Source organism: Dama dama, chromosome 10, assembly GCF_033118175.1.
Source record: "Dama dama isolate Ldn47 chromosome 10, ASM3311817v1, whole genome shotgun sequence".
Lineage (NCBI taxonomy): Eukaryota > Metazoa > Chordata > Mammalia > Artiodactyla > Cervidae > Dama > Dama dama.
In genome coordinates this window covers 11,537,864-11,555,008 of record NC_083690.1, presented here as the reverse complement: position 1 = coordinate 11,555,008, position 17,145 = coordinate 11,537,864, and the positions used below count along the sequence as shown (strand labels likewise).

Sequence of the window (17,145 nt, the reverse complement as noted above, 5' to 3'; positions counted from 1 at the left end):
GGTTCTGCAGGTGAGAAAACAGAGGCCAGAAGAGGTTGAGGGTCCCAGGCCACACACACCTTGAGCGGTGGTGGAGCTGGGCTCTGAAACCATATGGGGGAACCGCTGACTGAAAGTGCCTGCCCTGGCCAGGCCCCCTAGTGACCATGGGCGTGAGTTATCTTAGGAGGTCCTGGTAAGGAATGCAGAACTAACAAGCTACCACCAACCAGAAGAATTCGAGAAAGGTCACAAGGAGAGAGGAGACGCAAGTCCGTATGTCCTGCCAACCTCCCGGAATCCTTCTCGGCTGAATGAAGAACATGCCACCAGGACAGACCCTGAGTCAGAGTGATTGGCCAGAGACAACCTGGACACTAACCCAACTTCCATAAAACACGAGATGGCAAGCCACGTGGCAGAGCAGTTTTCCTGGGTTCCCTGACCCTCCTGCTCTCCGCCCAGGGCACCCCTTCCCAATAAAGTCTCTTGCTTTGCCAGGACATGTGTCTTCTTGGACAATTCATTCCCAAGTGTTAGACAAGAGCCCACTCTCAGGCCCTGGAAGGGGGTCCCCCTTCCTGCCACAAAACCATGTTGTCTGTCTTTAGAACCTGCTTTAGCCCTTAAGCTGTTGCATTTGGAGGGTCCTTGTGATGGACAGAATTCTAAAGATACTCAATCCCAAGAAGCCCACCTCGGTGTGTGCACATCTTCTAGTCATCCAATCCAGTGCTAATCTAGGTGTGGCTGTGAAGGGAATCTGGAGAGGTAATGAAAGTCTCAGATCAGTTGACCTTGAGATGGATGGGCCTGACCTTATCATACGAGCCCTTTAAAGTGGAGCCACGAGGGCAATGAGGAGATCGGACTGGAAGCACGAGAAGAGTCTGACACTGGGGCTTGAAGGATGGAGGGGGATGCATGGCAAAGGATGAGGCTGGCCCAGGAGCTAAGAGCAGGCCCGGACTCACAGCCAGGAAGGAGATGGGGATCTCAGTCTTGCAAACATAAGGAACTGGGTTCTGCCAACAATCTGAGTGAGCTTGGAAACGGCTTCTTCCCACAGCCTCCTGAAAAGACCTCAGCCAGGTGATCTGGTGGCTAAGACTCCATGCTCCCAACACAGGGGGCCCTGGTTTGATTCCTGGTCAGAGAACCAGATTCTGGGCTAAGTCCCTCAGTTGTGTCTGACTCTTTGTGACCCTATAGACTGTAGCCCGCCAGGCTCCTCTGTCCATGGGGATTCTCCAGGCAAGAAGACTGGAGTGGGTTGCCATGCCCTCCTCTAGGGGATCTTCACGACCCAGGGATTGAACCTGTGTCTCTTACATCTCCTGCATTGTAGGAGGATTCTTTACCCACTCAGCCACCTGGGAAGCCCAACAAGATCCCACATGCTGCAACTAAGACTCAGCACAGCCAAATAAATAACTATTTAAAAAGAAAAAAAAAAAAGTACCTCAGCCAGCCGACACCCTGACTTCAGCCAGTGAAGCCTTGGGCAGAAAACCAACCTTGCCGAGTCAGACAAGCTGCTGAGTTTCTTAGGAGCCACTACAGTCCTTGCCCTGTGGTCTGAGCTCCAGTCCCGGCTGCCACAGCCGCCAAAGACTCCACGTCCTCAGTGCCTCTCTGGGCTTCTGAGCTGCCCCTTCCAGCTCCCACGGGCCCTTAGAGCAAGCACCGTTCTTCTCAGCCAGAACCAGGTAAGTGGGGTGAGAAGAGGGCTGCCCTTGAAACTAGAAGATGCTGTACAAGTCTTGAGCCTCTCGGGGGCTTCACCTGCTTTAACCGCTGACCTCAGGGCAAGACAGACAGCCTACACCTGTGCCGCCCAAGGCCGACTGAAGCCATTAGCCGCAGACGGCTGTTTAAATTCAAATGCATGAAGATTAAGTAGAATTAAAAATTCAGTTGGGTGAGTTGGCTTGCCGGATAAAAATAGAGGCTGCCCAGTTAAATTTGAATGTCAGACAAATAGATCATTTTTTAGTATAACTGAGCCCCAAATACTGCATGGGATATACTTACACTAAAAGAAGTTTTTGTTTCTCAAATTTAATTGGGCAGCCTTTTCTTTTTTTTAAACTAATTATGTCAGAAGTTTTAGATCTACAGAAAAATCATGACAACAGAGTTCCCACACACTTCACAGCCAGTTCCCTCCCTTATCACCTCTTACATTTATTGCAATTAGTGCACCACTGTTAATGTTATTATTAACTAAAGTGCATAGTCTGTTCAGACCTTAGTTTTTTCCAAGCGTCTTTTTCCCACTGTTCCACAATCCCATGATCCCCTGTTACCCTGAGTCATCACGCCTCCTTAGGTTCCCCCCCAGATTTAAATAGCCACACGTGGTGTTGCTTGTCCGGGCCATGACGATTTCTCAAGCTTTTCTTGTTTTTTTGATGACCTGGACAATTTTGAAAAACGCTTTGTAGAATGCCCCTCAATTGGGATATATCTGATGTTTTTCTCATGAGTTATACTAGGGGTTATGGGTTTGGGGGAAGAAGGTCACAGAGGTTAAGTGCAGAGCTCAACGCAGAGCTAGGGCACGTGCTTTGGGGGTTTTTTTGGTGGGGGCGGGGGGGGGGGTGTTACTGCATCTTGCAGTGTGTGGGGATCTTAGTTCTCCAACCAAGGATGGAACCCATGCCCCCTGCAACGGAAGCATGGAATCCTAACCACTGGACCGCCAGGGAAGTCCCAAAGAGCACATGCTTTCAAAGTGACTTACAACAGCTGATGCTGACCTTGCCTACGTGGTTGAGGTGTGTTTATCAGGTTTCCCCACCTTCTATACCCTGCCCCTTTCCATGGTGTCCTGATGCCAAGGGCATCAAGCACCGCCCATGCTTGAGGAGTGGGAGGCGTCCTGTACTTTAATTTATTAAATTTGGCAGCCCTATCCAGGGCACCCAGCACATGTCAAGCGCTCCACAGCTACCGGAGGCTAGTGTCTACCACAGCAGACGGCATTGAGTCCAAGCACGCAGGCTGTCCAAACACAGGTCGTTCACATACCACCCCTACTACTGTTCACTTAACATTTTCCTTTAAATAAGCTCACTTAAAAAAAAAAAAAGACGCATGCTCCAGAGCCTGCTGGTGGCAACTACTGAGCTGCATGCTAGAGCCCACGCTCCACAACAGAAGCCACTGCAATGAGAAGCCCCCGCTCGCTGCAACTAAAGAGCCTGCATTGTGCTGCAATGAAGACCCAGCACCGCCAAAACTAAAAAAAATATATATTTTTTAAAAAGGAAACCAGATAACAGTACCTGAGATTCCGTTAGTGGCAGCCCAGCACCAAGGACGCCCCAGGACATCCAAGAACGCCTAGAGGGGGTCCGGTCCGGTTCCTCCCTGTTGGTTTTTTCCATCCTCTGTTTCTCCTCCTCCTCAGGGAAGCGGGAGGGTGCGTGGCCCCCTTGGCTCTGGTCCTGTGAGCTTCGGAGTTCTTCACTTGGCCTTCCTCTGGCCAAGGCCCAGTTCCTCTGGATGTCAGGATACCCATCCGAGCAGGCAAAGGGCCCAGTGGTCAACCAGTGCCAGGGTAGCTCTGACTTCCGCCAGGGACCTCCAGGCCCGGAAGCTGGAGATCTGCAGCCGCTGCGCTGCACCTGGTTGGTTACCAGACTCACCTGGAGAGCTTTCTAAAGCTATTTTCCCGAACCCCGGCCACGTGGATTCAAATGAAAGATGTGGGTAGACCAATATTCACAGCAGCACCATTTACAATAGCCAAGACATGGAAGCAACCTAAATGTCCACTGACAGATGAATGGGAAAAGATATCATATGTATACATATATCTATTGCTCAGCCATAAAAAGAATGAAATAATGCCATTTGCAGCAACATGGATAAACCTAGAGATGATCATGCTAAGTGAAGGAAGTCAGAAAGAGAAAGAAAAATACCAGATGACATCACTTACATGTGGAATCTGAAATATGAACCTATCTACGAAAAAGACTGATAGAGAACAGACTTGTAGTTGCTAAGAGGAGAGTAGGGGACGGATGGATTGGGAGTTGGGGACAAGCAGACGCAAACTATTAGATGTAGAATGGGTCAATAACTAGGTCCCACTGTATACACGGAACTAGATTCAGTATCCTGTGATAAACCTGATGGAAAAGGTTGTTTGTGTATAACCTGAGTCACTTTGCTGTAGAGCAGAAATTAACACATGTAAATCAACTATGCTTCAGCTAAGTAAATAAATGAACCATGATGATGCGGGTGGAGACGAAGTTAAAAGCAGCCCCCTGGGGCTGATCATCAGCCGTTTCAGACAGTCTCCAGAGGCCCAGGCTGGGCGGCTCTCTGGGAGAGTCAGCCCTGAAGGCCCCAGGGCAAGGCAGGGCACTCCCTGTTTGCGGCAACTCCTTTTCCTCTTCCCTTCTTGTGGAAGGGAAGCTTAGTATTTTACTTCCAGGTGCTAGAGCCTCTTTGTTCCTTCTTTCTTCTTCTGTATCTTCCTTGCATACCACATCTCTGGTCCCTGGGATCGGGCCCAGAGCTAGACTGCCTCCCCTCCTGGTTTGCACTCATTGTATTTGGGGGAGATTAACTCGTTTGTTGGGATCCACGGGCTCACAGACGGAGAGGAATCGCTCTCAGGATGAATTCCACCCAGACCCGTCCCCCCCACCCCCACCAACCAGACCCAGATGATTTAGATAATGACATTTAGCTGAGATGTAAGGCTGAGTTGTGCCATATAAGGGACGGGGCTTCCCAGGTGGTGCTCGTGGTAAAGAACCTGCCTGCCAATGTAGGAGATGTAAGAGATGAAAGTTCAATCCCTGGGTTGGGAAGATCCCCTGGAGGAGGGCATGGCAACCCATTCCAGTATTCTTCCCTGGAGAACCCTGTGGACAGAGCAGTCTGGGGTACTACAGTCCATAGCGTCGCAAAGAGTCGGACATTACTGAAATGACTTAACCTGCATGCACGTAAATGGGATGAGAACTTTGGGGGCCTTGGAACCAGGTGAGTGTATTTTGGATTTGGGACAGACCTGCATCTTTAGGGGGCAGAGAGCACTGGATTGACTGAAGGCCTTGCGCCAAAGGTGTCCACATCCTAGTCCCTGGAACCTGTAAATGTGTTACCTTACACGGCAAAGGAGACTTTGTAGGTGTGATTAGAAACGGGGAGATTACCTAGTGAGCCTAATCTAGTCACAGGAGTCCTTAAGAGCCGGGAAATTTCTTGGTAAGAAGGAGCAATGAGGGCAAGGGAGAGACAACCACGTGACTTTTCACATACCTTCTCAGGAAGTGCTTATTGACAGACCAGTGAAGCGAACATTTTTTTGAGCACCTGGATTCTCTAACGGCCATGCAGACAAACGGCTTCACCTCTCTTCTACAGATGACAGAAACAAGGCTCCAGTGGTGAAGCGACTCACCTAAGGTCACCCAGTAAATAAACAGCAGGGCTGAGATTCAGAAGTGGGACCGCGGGAACCCATCTGGTTGCCGAACCCTAGGCTGCTCCCATCTCCCGCTGCTGTTAGGGCTTGGCCCTAGTGGGCGAAACTCCCCGAGGTGGAAAGCCGAGAAGCTTCTCACCGCCCCGTTTGTTCCCTTGCTTCCTTCCCTGGCTTTCCTTCCCGGTCGCTGGCTGGCAGCCCGTTTCTGATGGGACAGGGCAGTTCTGTCCGGGATGTACCATCAGGGGGAGCCAGCACCCAAGTGTAAAGACCCAGCGGTCCCAGAGGGTCTGATTTTCTCAGAATGGAGGTCCTGGTCCCCTCCCCCACAGAGAGTCACGGCCACCCAACTGGCCCCTCTCGGCCACAGCCTGCTGGCCACATGTCCTTGGGCAGAGAGCTCCATCCCCTTGGCAGCAGTTTTCCCAGAGGAGTCGCAGCGGGTGGGGGGGGGGGGGGGTGGCGCTGACACAGTGAAATGAAATAACAACGGGGGGGGGGAGCTCCCTGGCTCCTAACCCTTGCTTGAATTTGCATTCTTTATCAGGAGATGTTTAAAGGTTCTCGCAGGACTATCATTTCAGATTCTGCCCAAACCACATGACTCTTTTGACTCAGCTGTCTCTCTCCTCTTCCTCCAGCCTTTTATGTTTTCACCAAGTCTTCCCTATTTGTACTTCAGAAGGCTCTCCAACGTTCTGGCGGGCGCCTGCGGGCTGATTATAAACTACCCGAGCCGGTTTGATTCAAGAGGCAGCCTGCAAGTGGGCTCCTTGCGTGTGTGGAGCTCTTGAGGGCTGAGTATCAATTCAGGAGCACGGTGTCTTTGCATGTCCTATTTCCTCTGTCTTTCTACCTGAAAAACAAGCCTTTCACAGAACACACTGACTGCCCATGTGTGTTGTGCATGGACAGATGGATATCTAAGACACAGTCACATCACTGGAGGCCCCTTTGATGGGGACAGAGATACCAACAGAACTTTCGGAGCAATTTCTGTGCCTGTCTGTAGGTCTGTGCGGGGAAGGGGCTTCTATTCAGGTTCCCGTGATCTTCTTGGGTCTCATCCACTCTACAGACTGGTCTCCAAGCCCAAAGTCAGACAGGCTAGGGCAGGACCGGGACTGCCCAGGTGTGGCTAAGCCCCTCTCTCTCTCAGCAGGCAGGGACCCCCGAAAGTGGTCCTTTGCACTGGCTCCAAGATGTCTGCTAAATGTAGGTCACTATGGCCGAAGATGCGTGTTTCCCTCTCGATGTGATCCACGGGGGCAGCTGCTGAGTGAGCCTGGCCTGTGGCCCGAGGTTTAGTGACCCCGGGTCCTAGTCCATTTGGTGGCCAGCATTTCTCAGGGCCTAGTAGTCACGGCTGGATCCCTGAGGTTGGGAAGCAATTCTGTCCACGGCATGTCCTCTGGATTTTTTCTCCTCACCATTAAATCACATACAACAGGCCAGGAGACAAAATGCTTGACTTTCTTCATGTGGTCTTTCCTTCTTCCTGCTTCACCTGATGCATAAGAATTTTGTGGTAAAACTACAGCTTTACAAGAATCTGCAACAGAAAGATTTAGGGAACTCAGTGATCCAAAACCAGCTAAGTGAGCTGGGTTTTTTTTTTCTTCTTCTCTCTCTCTTTCTTCTTTTTTTCTTCTAATGTAAAGCAGTTCCAAGAAAAGTGAAGTCATGGCCCAGGGTGCTTATTTTCAGTTCTTAGAAAAGAGCCAATTTCAAAAGGGAAGCTTTGCAGCCGGAGCACAGAGCTTGCCCTTGTCTGGTGAGGGGAGCTTGCTGATAAACCAACTTTGATTTGGCATCAGAAAACTAAAACCCCCGCCTGAGATGCGTCTTCATCTGGTGATGTCAAGGAGGAAACGCGAGGCGAAACAGTGAGAGTTCTTAATATTCCGGCAGACCGCAAGAGCTCAGCTAACAGCTAAGACGCCGGGAGGGCCCAGGGCCAGCTCCGAGCCCCCGGGGAACCATCAGTGTCTGCGGGGACTTGTCGGAAAGACATGGGCACCCTCGTTTCCCCACCTCCCACGCTCCTGAGGTAGTTCACTGCCAGGCGGCCCTATCAGCGATTTTTCATTCAGGCGTTTGTTACCAGAAGTTAGGTGAGGACGGAGCGGGCACGATATGGTTCTCAGCAGTCTGGGTTGGTCTTGGAGCAGAAGAGCCGACTTCAGATAAAGGAACCTCAGCAGGGCAGACTTCGGTTTAAGGGCTTAGAGAGGCTACCGTACAACCAGCTCCAGGATTACTATCGGGAAATCCAGGCTAATTGTGGAATAAACGGTTGGCTCAAGAATCCTATGACAGAGATGGTGCGGACAACATCAGAATGCAATGTCAGTGTAATCAAAAGCAAATGGTCAACTCTCTCTCCCAGCCAGGGGGAGCCTAAGGAGACATGCTGACTCTCTGTCATAGGGTGTCCTGGACGGGCTCCAAGAACAGAAAGAGGACACTGGGAAAAAACACTAAGGAAATCTGAATAAAGGGTAGAATTTGGTTAATAACATCTCAGTGTTGGTTCACTAATTGTAACTAACGTGTCATATTCATGTTAAGATGTTAATAATAAGGGAAACTGGTTGCAGGTAAATGGGAACTCTTTGTACTATCTTTGCAATTTTTCTGTGGACCTAAAACTATTCTAATATATATATATATACACACACACACACACACAAATACGTATATATATTTTTAAGAGTCAACTGAAGGATGTGAGTATGAACTTATTATTCCTTCCAGCAACAATCATTTGGGGCCTATTGAGTGCCAGGCACAAGTAAAAGTGATTTACACACTTCTTCACTTTTTCCTCACACCAGTGCTGTGAGCTCGGTATAGTCTGCGTTTTATAGATGAGGAAACTTAAGCACAGAGTAGGTGGGAGAGATGAAGGGCTCATATTCAGGTCTACAGGGCTGCAGAGTCCCGATGAAGCTCAACAACACTGACCAAACTCTGAACATAAATCAACTCGAAACAAGCTTTAGGCAGGCAACAAAACCCAGACTGGCAGGAAAAACAATATGCATTTCCCAATTTCCCCATCTTTAAAAGAAAACGCTGGAGTTAAAAAATATAGCATATCCAGGGACTTCCCTGGTAGTCCAGTGGTTAAGAATCTGCCTTGTAAAGCAGGGATGTGGGTTTGATCCCTGGTTGGGGAACTAAGATTCCACATGCTGTGGGGCAACTAAGTCCATGTGCCACAAAGAGCCTGCACACTGCAACTAGAGAAAGTTCTCAGTCTGCAACAGAGAGCCCACACAGCCAAATATATATGTGTGTGTGTGTGATTACATATATATTTATGCATATGCATATATGTGCATATTTATGTAAATATATATATGTATGGGGCTTCCCAGGTGGCTCAGTGATAAAGAATCTGCTTGCCAATGCAGGAGCCCTGGGTTTGATCCTTGGCTCGGGAAGATCTCTTGAAGGAAATGGCAATCCACTCCAGTGTTCTTGCCTGGAAAATCCCATGGACAGAGGAACCTGGCAGGCTGCAGTTCACGGAGTTGCAAAAGAGCTGGACACAGCTGAGCACCACACACATAGACATGTGCATTTATGTACATATATGTATGTGTGTGTGGATATATAGCACATCCAAAACACAGACAATACCACACGCTGCTGAGGCTGTAGAACAGGAACTCCGTACACTGCTGATGGGAAAGCAAAACGCTGTAGCTGCTTTGGAAAACAGTGCTACAGACTGGCTATGTCGTCCCCTCCAAAGGACCACAGGCTGAATATGCAGTCCCCCCTCCCTGCCCCAAATTCAGAGGTTGAAACCTAGCCCCCAGTGTAATGGTTTATGGAGGTGGGGCCTTTGGGAAATGAACAGGATGGGATCAGTGCCCTTATAGGAGGCCCCTGGGAGAACCTCACCCTCTGTCATCACATGAGGATATTGGGAGAAGGCCTTGAATCTGCCAGCACCTTGACCTTGGCCTCCAAAATTGGAAAAAGTAAATCTGATGTTTTAAGCACCCCCCCCCCCCCCCGGCCCCTACCCTGCAGCCTATGGGGCTTTGTTATAGCAGATGAGACAGTCTGGTAGTTTCTTACAAGGCTAAGACACAGACTGACCATATAAACACTAACTGGGCTCCCAGGCATTTACCTTCGTGTGTTGAAAACTATGTCCATACAAAACCTGCACACGAATGTTTACAACAGCCCTATTAGTAACTGCCAAAATTTGGAGTCAAACAGATGTCCTTCAATAAGTGAATGGATAAACAAACCATGGTACATCCATCCAAAGGGAGATTAGTCAAGAGTAAAAAGAAATGAGCTATCGAGTTACAAAACTACATGGAGGAACCTTAAATGCATATTGCTAACTTGAAAGAAGCCAGTCTGAAAAGGCTACAGACTGTGCAATTCCAACTATCTGACGTTTTGGAAAAGTCCAACTGTGAACTATGGAGACAGCAAGAAAATCAGTGGTTGCCAGGGGTTACAGGGCAGGGAAGGATGAACAGTCGGAGCACAGAGGACTCTCAGGGTAACAAAGCTATTTCCTTATAATACTGTAACAGTAGATACATGATATTATGCCTACTGTATGTCACGAAGATTGACTCTTGATGTCAACGACGGACTTGAGTTAATAATAATATATCAACGCTGCCTCATTGACTTTATCAAAGGTATCACACCAATGCAAGATGTTAATAAGGGGGAAACAGAGGGCATGTAAAGTACCTCACTATAGGTTCTGCTCTCTTTTTTCCCCCTAGAAATCTAAGATGCCTAAAAAATAAAATCTATTAAAAAGAATATAGCATAGGAAACAATTTATTGGTGGTAGAAACCAACTCCAGCAAAAGTCTACAGCAATGGGGAACAAAACCTCACCCCCTCCCTCCCCTGATATTTACAATCTAAGGAAAAGTGAAGGTTGGGTAAGAAGCAGAGAGCAGCCACACAACATTCAATACAATCACCACCAAACTCCATTCCCTACAGAAAACACCGTGAAGACTCTTATCTAACCAGCAGGCTGCCCCTCACAGCGTCTCATCAAAAGTTACGAGACAGGAGTTTAGTTCATGCCTGCAAGTCATTCTTCATCTTGACTTTCATTTCAAGAAGAAATTCTGAGGGTGTTTCAACATTCCCAAGGGAAGGAAGAAGGGCAGGCATCCATGTCCAGCTCTGCGGAGAAGGGACCTCACATTTAGGGCTGAGTGGCGTCTGAGGCAAAAAGAGGGCTGTGTCTCTGAGAGGCCCCAGAGCCTGCAGTCAGAAAATGCCATTTGACTTGCAAGCTGGATATGGAAGCTGTGGATGGAGCAGACGCGGGGCCATGAGGTCATTCCTTTTTTACGCAGCCTCTTTTCCTGCCCATAACCATGCTTTTCATCTCTGCGGGCCGTGACTGAGGTTCAAATTCAGCCTCATAAAACAGGGCCGCGGTGGTAATGGAAAAAGCATCATCACTTGTAAAACTTGGAAAATGCAGCATGAGGTTTCTGTGTGCTTCAGGGAGAGAGAATTAACACAGAGGAAAAAGAAAAAAGAGAGAACAAAACATCTGCTTTTCATCAGCAAACAGTCAAAGCAAAGGGCAGCAGGGGCTGAGTTCACCAGAGTGTCCCAGCATTTAGAGGTTCCTGCATCTGGACTGCTCGGAGCAAAGCTTTCTGATAAACCTTTGAGAAATATATATTGAGTGATGTCCACGAAATCCACAGGGTGAGAATGCAAGTTGTTCCAAAACTTCGGTTGTTTTTTTTATCGCCGGTTCCAACATCATCTAAGGAATAAGCTTGTGTAAATCTTCCACTTCCAGCTCCCACAAGCTTTCGTGGAGGGGATTATCTGAAAGATCTGTCATCTTCACAGCCTGCAGGCAGGGCTCAGGGCTGCAGGCCTGAACCACTCCCATCACCATCACATATTTTCCTGGAAGAAGAAAAGCTGGGTGGTAAAAGTCCACACTGATAGAGAAAATACAAACAAAGCAGAGATAGGAGTCCTTGAGAGGGTTTAACTTTATCAGGGAGGCAAAGTGAAGACCAAAAAAATGCAAACAGTAAATACCAAAATGCCAAGGTGATCAAAATACTTACAGTAAATTCCACAGTTAACCTAGAGAATGACATCTGTATCTTTGGCTTCTGGTTTTCAAATGTTAAAATCAGAGCATACAGCATAAAGCTATCCTGCCAAGAAATGGAAGAGGCGCTCACACCAGAGGATGAGTTGTAATTAGACAGTCTGCTCTAAGGCAGGACTTCCCAGGTGGCTCAGATGGTAAAGAGTCTGTCTACAATGCGGGAGACCTGGGTTTGATCCCTGGGTTGGGAAGATCCCCTGGAGAAGGAAATGGCAACCCACTCCAGTACTATTGCCTGGAAAATCCCATGGATGGAGGAGCCAGAAAACCCTTAGCTTTTCCCTTCTCCCTGTTCTTGCTTAATACCAAAAGCCTGTGACTGGTCTCTGTGTACAAGACTGGTCCTCTTTCTGCATGGACAACTCCTGACAGAGGATGGTTGGATGGCATCACCGACTCAATGGACATGAGTTTGAGCAAACTCCAGAGGTGGTGAAGGACAGGGAAGCCTGGCGTGCTGCAGTCCATGGGGTCGCAAAGAGTGGGACATGACCGAGAAACTGAACAACTCTGACAGCCCCAAAGCAAAAATCCAATTCCCCTTCACGTTGCCACAAGAACTGGGCAGTGAAACCATTTACTTCAGATTGGGACCACGAACCCAGCCAAAACCCATGGTCTTCCAACTGAGATCACAGACCTGGTTTCGGGACCTAATGAAGTTCAGGTTCTTGATGTCTTATCACAGAAAGAATTCAGTGAGAGACAGAGTGATAGGTAAGAAGTGGATTGATTCAGAGAGAAACACACTCCATAGACAAGAGTGTGGGCCATTGCAGAGGGCAAGTGCAACAGCCTCAAAATGTGGCATGGTTAGCTTTTATGGGCTGGGTAATTTCATAGGCTAATGAGTGGGAGGATTATTCCAACTATTTTGGGGAAGGGGCAGGGATTTCCAGCAGCGGGGCCACAGCCTACTTTTTGCTTTTTTTTTTTTTTTTTTCCTTTTCCTTTATTTATTATTTTTTTTTTCCAGTGGGTTTTGTCATACATTGATATGAATCAGCCACAGATTTACATGTAACTTTTTGCTCTTTGATGGTCAACGTTGGAATTGTCATGGCGCCTCTGATTGCTGATTGAGGATCAAGGTCTAGTCGAAGTTGACTGGCTTGCCATTTTGGACCTGTCTGATTCTAATTGGTTTATGTTGTGTCCTCGGGCTGTGTCATTCTTTCAAAAGTTGTGCCTTGCCCCCATCCCTCCTCTTTCAGCAGGGGCGGCACCCCCAAAACGCCCTATCGTTCCAGCTGCCTGGGACCAATCTCCACCGCCTTCTGCCGTCAGCTGGGCACATGCAAGCAACTCATTGAGAGGGCAGGCTGCCATTCAATGATCTCATGACATATTAACCGCAACACTCTTCCCATTCCCTTGGGGAAGTGGCTCTCCTTGAAAGCAAAACTTGGCCAGTCTTAACCACACAAAACTCAATTGTGTAAAAAAAAAAAAACCCAAACACAGCAGGAAAAGCAGGCACGCGGCCAGCCTCCACTGCGTGCCCCTGCAAGGCCGCTTTAATCATACTGCTTCCAACATCAGGGCTGGGTTTGCACCCGGGCCCCGGGGCTCTGACGGAAAGAAGCCAGGAGAGCGGATACCTTACCCTCTGGGCATCAGCCCCTGGTACTACATACTGAGGTTTCCCTGAACCCATCTCTGCTTCTGACCTGAGCAAGTGACTCTGGGCTGCTCAGTGACGGAGGCTCATTATAAAAATACACTTGACATACCCCTCTGAATAGGCCTGAAATACTGGGGGAGATGGAACCCTCGGAAAATGACTGAAGACCCTGGAAAGGAAGAGCAAACCCACAGAGATTCCAACAGGAGAGGTAATCCACACACAGGAAATCTGCACACACCGAGGCATATAACACAAATAGACAGATGAAGCCAAAGGACTGAGTTGTTCTTGCCTTTCATGATCAGCCAACCTGGTTACTTAGTCTGGTTCCTTCTACCCGCAGCCTCTCCCCTGATGAGTCTCTCTCCACTGTCTCTCCTTCCCCACTCACTCCCTTCCATCTGGCCTTCATCCCATGACCTCACAGGCCTGGATCAGCTGTCCCTCTTCAGCACCCACAGCATCTTGCACTCAAGCCTATGACACATCACTTTGTGTTTTAACAGCCTGCTTACTCTTCAGGCTCCCTGTCTCAAAGTAGTTACCGACTTGTCAATCAAACCTTGGTATTAATTAGCAAGAGGAAATGGCAAGGCCCAGGCATGTAGGCATTCAGGCCAGTGGGTAAGTCAACGGGCACTGGCCACTGGGTACCTGTGCTGTGCTTAGTCGCTCAGTTTTGTCCAACTCTTTGCAACCCCATGGACCACAGCCCACCAGGCTCCTCTGTCCTTGGGATGTCCCAGGCCAGAATGGTGGAGTGGGTTGCCATGCCCTCCTCCAGGAGATCTTCCCAACCCAGGGATCACACCCTGGTCTCCTGCTTTGCTGGCACATTCTTTACTGTTTCAGCCACCAGGGAAGCCCACTCAGGTACTGACTGGTATCATCCTCATACCAGGGCTGAAGCCACCCGTGGGAGACAGTCCCAGCTTGCCTTCAAACAGCACTGCCTAGGGACCAAGACACCAAACAGCTCAGGCTACGTGCTACACCAAGGGCCGGAAAACGTTTTCTGTAAAGGGTCGGATACTAAATATTTCAGGCTTTGAAGGTCACAAGGTCTCTGCTGCAACTATTCAAGTCTGTAGCTGTAATGAGAAAACATCCCCAGACAATACCTAAATGATTGTGTTCTGTGAAGACTTTATTTATGGCCCCGGATATTTGAATTTCATATTCTTTTCATATGTCATGAAATCTTTCGTTTTTTCTCAACCGTTTGAAAATGGAAAAATCAATCTTAGCTCACAGGCCAAGCAAAAGGAGGTGGTACCCTGAGGTTTGCAGACCATGTCTAAATAAACACTGCAATGGAGGGCAGACAGAGAGGGAAGCGGAAGGATGAGAAGCATGCAGGAGCATCACATGGTAAAAAACCATGGTCACAACCCTCACTATGACCTAGGAGCTGTGTTAAGGCCATTTTTAAAATGGACTGAATCCATACAACAGGCAGCAACTATTAGTCCCTTTGAAAGGCGGCCCAGAAAGGTTAAGAACAAATTCTCCAGGGAGAACATCCGAAAAGGGGCCGAGCCAGTTCAACCTAACGCTGAGAATAGTTGTCAGAAAGACAGACCCCCACCCTGCAGTAGTCAAGCCCAGTGGTTCTCAAAGTGTGGCCCCCAGGCCAGCAGCACGTGGGAGCTGCTTAGAAAGTTCTCAGCCCTACCCAGACCAACTCTGAGGGTGGCACCTGCCAGCAGAGTAAGTCTGATGCACGCTCAAATGTGCACACCCCGAATTTAAAAGGAAAGAGTAGTGACTACAGCCTGACAGTCACATGAGGCAGAGGTACAGCAGGGGCCCCCCACTCCTGGGAACTGGGGACAGCTTCCCTAAGGAAGGTACCCTTGAGTCCAGTCATTAGGGATGAACAGAAGTTCCCCACTATGGTATTTTCCAAAACTTGATGGGGGGAGGGGGGAGGGAGGGGAATCACCCCTGCAGAGGAGGCTTTGTTACTGATGCGGGGGGGGGGGGGGGGGGGGGTCCCTCGGGGGGGTCCCTCTCCCGGAGATTCCAGCTGGAAAGGCTGGTGCAATCCTAGGAACTTGTATTTTTTAAATGGGCTGTGGGTGATGCTTATCATCAGAACGTCTTGGCTGGTGCCTGGCTGGGAAGGGGCAGGAAGGAAGGGTATGGAAGCTGGTGACCAACATGGCAGCACTGCAAAAAGACCTGGAGGTGGGACGGCATGGCCCCGCCTTCGGGCGGTACAAACCGAGGGCCAGCCGAGGGTTCGAATCCGGCTGTTACCTGGGACGAGGCAGGGCCGCCCGCGGGGCACCCGCTCCAGGCCGCGAACCGAGAAGAACCCGCTCGGGTCCCGCAGCCGCGCCTCGCCGCCTCCGGCCTCCACCACAGTGCCCTGCATCCACACGGCCGTCAGCTCCAGCGGCTCGCGGCCCGCCGCCGCCCGCGACAAGCGCCACGAGCCCGGGCCGCCCTCCGCGTCGCGCCGCAGCTGCTCCGCCAGCACCTTGAGCGGCGGCAACCGAGGCAGCCTCACGGCCGTCGGGCCGCTGCTGGGTAACGACTCCGTGGGCGCCGCCATTCTGCCTCGCCTTCGCTTTCCCGCCAACTTTGATGAGCGGGAGGCCAGGTCCGCGACTACCAATCAGAGGCGCGCTAGCGAGATCGGCCAATGGTCGGGGCCGGGAGGCGGGTCCGCCAGGCCGAGTGGCCCCACCCCCCCCCCAAGCACAGGAGTGCGCATGCGTACGTGAAGTAAATAAACGCCCAGCCCTCCAAGTTAGAAATGAAAGGATGAAATGAATTAAGAGAGAAAAAAATAAATGAAGGAGGGAGGTAAAGAACTCCTTGTCTCCACGCACGTCAAAATTTGGTGTGCACGCAAATCATTTGAAGAATGTGAGAATTCATCTTTACATCGTCTTGCCTAGTACGGTTCTGTGAGGCTAATAAATACTAGCAAACACTGAAATGAACAGTAGCAATGATGAGGCTATGTTTATTGTCAGTTATCAAGAATCGAGTGGAGAGAAAAGGCTGGGACACGTACAGCTAGTAAAACTGCCCATTCTTTTAGTAATAAAAGTAAACATAGTAATATGTTTATTTATTATACTTTAATAACATTATAAAATAATTTAAGTTAAGATATATTACTATATTTTTCACAAAAGGAATTTACGTTCATTATAGAAAATTTAGGAAAGGAAATCTAGAATAAAAAAAGAAATGTAGAAATCATTCAGAGATATCCACCCGCTGTTGGTGTATTAGCATCCAGTTTTCAAAATATATACACACAAATATTGTTTTGTATATTGCTTTCAGTTAATAATAAATATCTTTCCATATCAACAAATATCCCTCTGCTTCCTCTTGAGTGACTGGATAAGATTCTATTTGTCTCATCACCTACATAACCAATATCCTAGAGGAGGACATAGGCTATTTTCAGCTTTTCAGTTTATAAATCGTTACAATGAATCTTACAGTGAAACTACTTATAACTAAATTTTTGTTCATGTTTCAGATAAATTTCTAGAAATGGAGTGAAAGTCGCTCAGTTGTGTCTGACTCTTTGTGACCCCATGAACTATACAGTCCATGGAATTCTTCAGACCAGAATTCTGGAATGGGTAACCTTCCCTTCTCCAGGGGATCTTCCCAACTCAGGGATTGAACCCAGGGCTCCTGCATTGCAGGCAGATTCTTTACTGGCTGAGCCACAAGGGAAGCCCAAATGCTCCCTAACACTTGTATGTCCTCAATCAGTCAAATCCTAAACCAACCAATCCTTTAAGTCAAGACCAGTGGTCAGGAGACTTTGTCCTCCTGGGATCTACTGCAATACCAGGCTTAGAGTATTCGTCAAGAGCTCAATTTTTATAAAGCAGCTAAGACATATTGGAAAAGACCCTGATGCTGGGAAAGATGGAGGGCAAGAGGAGAAAG

General features: G+C 48.8%; 1 protein-coding gene and 1 long non-coding RNA gene across 3 annotated transcripts in view; both read right to left on the bottom strand.

Moving 5' to 3' along the window:
• The window catches only part of LOC133063449 (uncharacterized), a 29,922-nt gene extending 28,094 nt beyond the window's left edge, over window positions 1-1,828 (bottom strand). For both annotated transcript variants that reach the window (XR_009694406.1, XR_009694407.1), the window contains exon 1: window positions 1,442-1,828. This is a non-coding gene — a long non-coding RNA (uncharacterized LOC133063449). The remainder of the gene's footprint in view (window positions 1-1,441) is intronic.
• An 8,420-nt stretch (window positions 1,829-10,248) lies between these two features.
• On the bottom strand, window positions 10,249-15,791 carry RMI2 (RecQ mediated genome instability 2). The gene is made up of 2 exons (XM_061152841.1): window positions 15,478-15,791; window positions 10,249-11,374 (listed from the first exon to the last, which is right to left on the bottom strand). The coding sequence occupies exons 1-2, from the start codon at window positions 15,773-15,775 to the stop codon at window positions 11,226-11,228; spliced, it is 447 nt and encodes a 148-aa protein (XP_061008824.1). The 5' UTR covers window positions 15,776-15,791; the 3' UTR covers window positions 10,249-11,225.
• Between the last annotated feature and the right edge of the window lie 1,354 nt (window positions 15,792-17,145).